General features: G+C 43.4%; 1 protein-coding gene across 1 annotated transcript in view; it reads right to left on the bottom strand.

The window, feature by feature from the left end:
- bckdha (branched chain keto acid dehydrogenase E1 subunit alpha) overlaps window positions 1-8,377 on the bottom strand; it is a 52,906-nt gene extending 44,529 nt beyond the window's left edge. Inside the window, exon 1 of the mRNA XM_048618226.1 lies at window positions 8,012-8,377. Coding sequence (XP_048474183.1) covers window positions 8,012-8,151 — 140 coding nt within the window. The 5' untranslated portion in view covers window positions 8,152-8,377. The remainder of the gene's footprint in view (window positions 1-8,011) is intronic.
- Between the last annotated feature and the right edge of the window lie 68 nt (window positions 8,378-8,445).

Genomic DNA, 8,445 nt, shown 5'->3' with positions numbered 1-8,445 from the left:
TTTTCTACAGAAGATTAACTGGTTCAGTCAAGCATATTAGTTGATAGCGTTGTTAAGAAGGCGTACAGTATGTTAGGTGTTATTGGTAGAGGGATTGAGTTTCGGAGCCATGAGGTCATGTTGCAGCTGTACAAAACTCTGGTGCGGCCGCACTTGGAGTATTGCGTACAGTTCTGGTCACCGCATTATAGGAAGGATGTGGAAGCATTGGAAAGGGTGCAGAGGAGATTTACCAGGATGTTGCCTGGTATGGAGGGAAGGTCTTATGAGGAAAGGCTGAGGGTTTTGAGGCTGTTTTCGTTAGAGAGAAGAAGGTTAAGAGGTGACTTGATAGAGACATACAAGATGATCAGAGGATTAGATAGGGTGGACAGTGGGAGCCTTTTTCCTCGGATGGTGATGGCTAGCACGAGGGGACATAGCTTTAAATTGAGGGGTGATAGATATAGGACAGATGTCAGAGGTAGGTTCTTTACTCAGAGAGTAGTAAGGGCGTGGAATGCCCTGCCTGCAAAAATAGTAGACTCGCCCACTTTAAGGGCATTTAAATGGTCATTGGATAAACATATGGATGATAATGGAATAGTTTAGGTTAGATGGGCTTCAGATTGGTTTCACAGGTCGGCGCAACATCGAGGGCCGAAGGGCCTGTACTGTGCTGTAATGTTCTATGTTCTATGTTCTATCTTTATTTCGAAGAGAATGGAGGCTTTGCTAAAACTATGCAAGGCACTAGTCAGACCACAACTGGAATACTGTGAACAGTTTTGGGCCCCTTATCCAATGAAAGATATACTGGCCTTAGAGGAAGTCCAGAGAAAGTTCACTAAGTTCATGCCAGATAATGGAGGGACTGTATTGTGAGGAGAGCTTGAGCTTGTTAGGCCTGAACACATTGGAATTTAGAAGAATGAGAACAATCTTAATGAAACATACAAGATTCTTAGGGGACTTGACACAATAGATATGAAAAGGCTGTTTCTGCTTGTGGGAGATCCTAGGACTAGTGGCATAACTTCAGAGCAAGGGGTTGCACATTTAAGACAGAGATAACAAGAAATTTCTTCTCTCCGAGGGTAGTAAACCTGTAGAATGGTTTACTGCAGAGGGTTGTCAAGGCTGGATTGTTAAATATATTCAAGGCTGAGATGGACAAATTTTTAATCAGTAAGAGAATCATGGGTTATCAGGAAAAGGCAGGAAAGTGGAGTTAAGGATCACCAGATCAGCCATGATCTCATTGAATGACGGAGCAGACTCAATAGGCTGAATGGCCTTCTTCTGCTCCTACTCAAGATCACAAGATATGATCTTATGAAATTTTAGAATCAGGGTGTGGCAGGACTGAAAGTCAATATAGATCAGAAAGCACAGGAGTTTGGGATCTGACATCAGTCAGACTGTACAAGTTTCTTGTAAGTAGCAGTCCTGTGCAACCCCTCCTTGCCTCAATCTGGTGGAAGCAGACAGAGCTGGACTGAGGAACATCTAGCACCAAACAATATGGATTTTAAAAAAAACTGCCCCAGCTTAGAAGAATGGGTAGGGAATGAGTCACAGTAGACGCATATAAGCATCAAGCAAGGGCAGCAGTGGGCTGGGCTGCGATGTAGTCCACAGTTGAATAGCCTACAGATTGATTCACATACAAAGGACATCTACATCTGAGTTGCAGTGGACCTGACGAATATATAAAATCAAATTCAGACATTCACAGGAGTGGGTATAGGTGGTGGGGAACAAAAAATGCATTCCTTGCACATACACTAATGTTAGCAGATCTTGTATCCACCATGGTGTGCAATTCAGCAGCAACTGCAAAAACCATTCATCTTAACAGAAATCCAATTGCTGAACAAACTTATCAGAGGTGTGCTTATATCTGGTATCAGAGATTGCACAAAATGCCTTGGCTCAAGGTTATGCCTATTATAGTAACCTCCAGTCTCTTTCCTGAATGTCACCTTGACTCCCAATTCCATGTCAATAAACTGTGGCTTCAGCTCACTTCAAAGGTTTCAGCACATATACTTTCTCCCATTAAAAACCACTGGTAATCTCCTTAACCACTGAAACTCTTTGACCACATACTTTTTTTAATTCATTCATTTACAGGATGAGGGGCATGGCTGGCCAGGCAGCATTTATTGCCCATTCCTAATTGCCCAGAGGGCAGTTAAGAGTCAACCACATTGCTGTGGGTCTGGAGTCACACGTAGGCCAGATCAGGAAAGGATGGAAGTTTCTTTCCCTAAAGGACATTAGTGAACCAGATAGGTTTTTCCAACAATCGACAATGGAATCACTGTCATCATTAGATTCATAATTCCAGATACTTATTGAATTCAAATTCCACCACCTGCTGTGATAGGATTCGAACCCGGGTCCCCAGAACATTATCTGAATCTCTGGATTAACAGTCCAGCGATAATACCATTTGGCCACCGCCTCCCCCATACTTAAACAAACCCGGTACTAGAGCCACATCTCCTTTCTCAGTACCTGCCCATGCAGCCGGATCATCCCCGATGGACTTTAAACAACATTCAGGCCATCCCAATTTGGCCCCAACCACAACAACGACTACCTACAGATTCCCGCTTCCTACAAACCAAGGGGGTGGCCATGGGCACCTGCATGGGTCCAAGCTATGCCCTCTTTGTAGATATGTGGAACAGTCCCTTTTCCACTGTTACACTAGCAACTTCCGCTACCTCTTCCTCCGCTAAATTGGTGACTGTATCGGCGCTGCCTTGTGCTCCCATGAGGAGCTTGAGCAGTTCATCAACTTTACTAACACCTTTCAATCCAACCTCAAATTCACCATCTCCAATACCTCCCTCCCCTTCCTGGACCCCTCCATCTCCATCTCTGGTAACCGCCTCAACACTGACATCTATTTCAAGCCCACCGACTCCCACAGCTACCTGGACTACACCTCCTCTCACCCACCCTCCTGCAAGAATGTGATCCCTTATTCCCAATTCCTCCGCCTCTGCCGCATCTGCTCTCTAGATGGAGCATTCCACTCCTGGACATCCCAGATGTCCTCCAATTTCAAGGACCATAACTTCCCCCCCCGGCATTCAAAAATGCCCTCAACCGCATCTCTTGCATTTCCAGCACTTCTGCCCTCAAATCCACTGTCCCCAACAAATATAAAGACAGAATTCCCCTCGTCCTTACATACCACCTCACCAACCTCTGCGTCCAACAGATCATTCTCCACCACTTCTGCCACCTATAATTTGAACCCATGACCAAAGAGATATCTTCCTCCCCACGACTAACTGCCTTTAGTAGGGACTGGTCACTCTGTGACTCCCTCATCAGCTCCACACTCCCCACTAACCCTACCACACCCAGCACCTTTCCCTGTAACCAGAGAAAGTGCTGCACCTGCCCCTACACCTCCCCCCTCACCTCCATCCAAAGCCCAAAGCAAACCTTTAATATCCAACAGGGGTTCACCTGTACATCCTCCAACTTGGTCTACTGTATCCGTTGCTCCCGATGTGGCCTCCTCTACATTGGTGAGACCAAGCATAGACTCGGAGACTGTTTCATGGAGTACCTGCACTCTGAACGTGACAAAATGACAACAACTTCTGGTCGCCAACCACTTTAACTCCCCCTCCCAAACCCTGAGTGATATGTCCATCCTGGGCCTCCTCCAATGCCACAATGATGCCACACGGTAACTGGAGGAGCAATACTTCATATTCTGCCTCGGGAGCTGATGGCCTTAACATAGAATTCACCAGTTTTAAAATCTCCCCACCCCCGGCCTCAACCCATGTCCAACCCTCCCTCTCATCCCCACCTCCTTGACCTGACACAACCTATCCATCTTCTTCCTCACCTATCTGCCCTACCCTTCCTACCAACCAATCCCCACTACCCCCTACCTGCATCCAAACTATCACCACCCCACCTACCTTTCCCCAGCCCCAACCATCCTCCCTCTCACCTCCTTGACCGACACAAGCTGTTTGTCTTCTCTCCCATGTATCTGCCCCACCCATCCCAATGGCCAATCCCCACCACTCCCTACCTGCACTCATCTATCACCATCCCACCTACCTTCCCCAGCCCAACCCCTCCTCTCTCTATTTATTGCCCAGCTCCCTTTCCCCTCCCCATTTCTGAAGAAGGGTCCCAACCCAACATGTCCTGTGATGCTGCCTGGCCTGCTGTGTTCCTCCACCTCCAACTCTGTTGACCTGGTCATTAGCATGTAATCATTTGTGGGAACTTGCTGTGTGCAATTTGGTCACATGTGCCTTATACTATTACAGCAACTATACTTTAAAGAGTACTTAATTGTCTGCAGACTGGTATAGGGATATTCTTGGTTGGGGAAGGCACTTTCTTTCAGAACAGAATAACTGGCTCCAAAGTGTAACCTCATTTAAACATGTGGAACTGTCAGATACAATAGATGAGGGTTATACTCATAGATCATAGCTAGCAGAATTCAATCCAAAGGAATTCATGATCAATGAACAAGACAATGCAAAAACAACTGAAAACATCATGTATAACTTTTTAGGATAGATAAACACAGATGCTGGTGTTAAACATATTTGTGAATAATCCTGATCTCAATGTAACTCCTAAGATTTCCCTGATGTGCTAATCAGTAAGAATAGATATGTTAAGCAACCAAGTATGAAAAATGAAATTTAAATAGGTAGCACCTTTCATCTCCACAAACAGCAAACTGTTGTTTGCAGTCAATGAAGTAACAAGGCAATATTTGAAGTACATTTGTACCTTGTTTTGGAATCAAGCAAAGCAACTAATTTACACACAGAAAGGCCCCACAAACAGCCCATAAACAGATGAATAAGGGACCAGATATTAGTTTGGATGTTGCATTCAGTGATGACATGAAGGAAGCTGCGAAGAAAGCCCGAACAACCCTAGTGGTGCAGATTTCCCCTTTTCAAACATCTATTTGAATCTGGTGTTAATCAAAAGGTTCACTAGACATCCAGCAAGTGATGTCATTAAGCAGAGTAATCAGCCAACTGCAGTGAAGTATTCTCAGAGACAGCACACCAGGAAGTTAAAAGTGTTCATTTCCTCCACTTTTGAAAATGATCTTACAGGGATTGAAATAGATTAGCACACACAAATGAGTTCATGATAGAGATGGAAAAAAGAACAAATTTAATACAAGCAAGTTCAATTTTTTTATTATAATGCAGTAATTTTACATTTAGCCAGTAAGATTGCTCAGTACTGATTATGAACATTGAGTTTTGACAAAGTATTGTTTTGCTCTATTCCACAAAAATCATAGATTAGGATTGTAGAACCACTAAATAGAGAAGAACATTCAGCCAACCACTTCCAAGGGAAATTCACCTTTTCAATGGGAGGGGGCCTTGCAAATTTTTGCTCTTCAAATAATGTTCTAATTCTCTCTCGAAAGCCATGATTGATCCTGTCTCCACCACAATCTTAGATAGACCATTCCAAATCCTAAATAAATTATTGCATAAAAATGTTTCTCTTCATGTCACCATTGCTTCTTTTGCCAATAACTTTAAATCAGCTTCTTCTGGTTCCCAATCCTTCCAACATAGGGAACAGCTTCTCCCTATCCACCTTCCTCAGACTCATCATGATTTAGAAATATAGAAAACAGGAGCAGGATTCAGCCATCTGTCCAATGAGCCCATTCCAACATTCAACTTGATCATGGCTGATCCTCTAGCTCGATGTCGTACTCTTGCTCTCTCCCACTGATACGTTTAGACTGTAGAAATCTTAAATATATTCAGTGCCTTGGCCTCCACAGCCTTCTGTGGTAAAGAATTCCACAGGTTCAACACCCTCTGAGTGAATAAATTTCTCCTCATCTCAGTCCAAAATTGCATCCCACATATCCTAAGTTATGACCACTTGTTCTGGAGCCCCTGCATCCAATCTGTGTAACCCCATGAGAATCTTATATGAATTCCCCTCTTGTTCCTCTAAATTCCAGTGCAGTCCACACAAGCGAGACTACCCAATCTCTTCAGATTTGACAAAAACTGCCATTCCAGGAATCAGATATAACAAGGTGTAGAGCGGGATGAACACAGCAGGCCAAGCAGCATCAGAGGAGCAGGAAAGCTGATGTTTCGGGCCTAGATCCTTCTTCAGAAAACAGACTAGTGCACCTTCACTGCACTCCCCACAATAGCAAATTTTTTTTTTCAGTAAAGAGACCAAAACAGCACATTACTCCACATGTAGTCAAACCAAAACCCTGTATAGCTATAGTATGGCTTCCTTGCTCCTGCACACAAATCCTCCTGCAATGAAGGTCAACTTACCATTTTCCTTCCTAACTGCTTACTGTATCTGTAGACTTGCTCTCAGTAAACAGTGTAAAAAGGATCGAAAACAGAAGTTGCTGGAAAAGCTCAGCAGGTCTGGCAGCATCTGTGAAGAAAAAATCTGATTTTTTTCTTCACAGATGCTGCCAGACCTGCTGAGTTTTTCCAGCAACTTCTGTTTTTGATCCTGATTTACAGCATCCGCTGTACTTTCGGTTTTTTTAGTGTAAAAAGGATGCCCGGACCCTTCAGACACCCACTTCTCAATCTATGACCATTCAAATAATACTCTGTAATCCGGATTATTTTTCTGCCAAAGTGAACAACTTCATACTTATCCATGTTACACAACTTCTCCAATCTATGTAATTTATATTTCCTCATTCCTGTAAACATTTGCTCTAGTGCCTTAAGTGTGGTGCCTAGAATTGGATGAAAAACTCCAAACTAGTAACTTATACAGCTTTCTCATAACTTCCGTGTCTTTGTACTCTATGCTGCATTTATGAAGTCTAGGATCCCATATGTGCTTGCAACTCCCCTGCCACCCCATAGCCCTATGCTGCCCTTTAAAACTGTAACCTTCATTTTACATTGCCACACTGCATTCTCCTCATCGAAATGAATCACTTTACACTTCCCTGCATTCACTGTCATCTGCCATTTTTCTGCCATTCCATCAATGTTATTTAATGTAATCTGTATCGAGGATCATATAGAGCAAAACTAACTAACTGATTTCTAATTATACAAAAACTGGGAATAATCAACAGTGTACCCGATGGAGAAGCACAGAATCATTGATAGCAATTTCTGAACTTGTACATTTAAATGTAGACTGATTTCAGTTTTGGAGGAATAACAACAACTGATAGTGCATGGAAGATCACCACCTCCAAGTTTCCATTCAACTCACAAACCATCTTGACTTGAAAATATCTCACTGTACCTACAGCAAAAGTCTGGTTTTCCTTAGTGACCAGTGCAGTGGATGTACAAACACCACACACACTGCAGTTTAATAAGACAGCTCACCAACACCTTCTCAAGGGCAGAGGGAGGCTGAACAATTGCTGCCCTCACCTGTAACGCTCTCATTACATCTATAAATAAATACAGGAAATAAACTGAATTCAAAATTGCCCAACCAGTGTGTTAGGATTTGGATTCACATCCCAAATTACTAATAAACAATTTGTTTTAGAAAGTAGTTGCGGATTCATAAGTTATGAATTGTAAATACGGAAAAGTATTTATGATAAGTCACGAAGCAATCAGCACACTTAGTAAGGTTATGATACAATAAGGTATAGAGCAGTAAAAAGTTAGGAATTCTAAGTTATTAAACAATCAATAGTTATGATTTAGACATTGTGACGATTAAAGTGTACGTTATGATTTATTAATTGTGAAGCAGAAATACAGCAAAGTTATTATTCACAGCTTAAAGTTTTGAAGCAATCCAGTAAGCCTCGTAAACTTATGTCCAGTTATTAAATTAAAATGAAGCGTTCAGTAAATCTAGTAAAGTTATGCTATTACGTTATGAATCACAGTAAAAAACTCTGATTGTATGTTTAGGTTGTAAAACCCATTGACTAGCCAGACATAGGATCCCACCCCCTCTCCTGACCAATCGGCTGGAGGTGGTCCGGAACCTCAGCCCAGGGTAACTTTACCCTTTGGTCAGGGTCTGGGAATTACTCACCCCGGTAGACAGGGCACGCCGAGACGCGGAGAGAGCGATCTGAGCCCGGGAGACGCGGCTGTTCCACAACCCGCTCCATCTTACTCCCAACTGCCTGACAACCGCCGCCATGTTTACTGTCTGTCCAGCCGCCGCCTGTACCGCATTATCACCGCCTTCTGAGGAAGAGGAAGAACAAGCGCGGGGCCCCCTTCAATGAGACCGAACAGCAGTAAAAGCCACGCAGCTTAATTTGTAAAGGAACATGCTTTATTTGCCGTTATTGTGTAAAGGCGTACAGTAAGTTGTCTGTAGAATGGGGGTCCTCGGTGAGGGGCAGTTGCCCCCAACGGTGCATGGCCTGGCGGTCCCACCTAATCTTGATTTTGATTGGTTAATGTTGTGATGTACTGGTTTCTGATTGGT

The sequence above is a fragment of the Rhincodon typus genome, chromosome 39, assembly GCF_021869965.1.
Source record: "Rhincodon typus isolate 14 chromosome 39, sRhiTyp1.1, whole genome shotgun sequence".
NCBI classification, from domain to species: domain Eukaryota; kingdom Metazoa; phylum Chordata; class Chondrichthyes; order Orectolobiformes; family Rhincodontidae; genus Rhincodon; species Rhincodon typus.
Note: the sequence above shows the minus strand (reverse complement) of the source record. Positions and strands in the feature narration are given on the sequence as shown.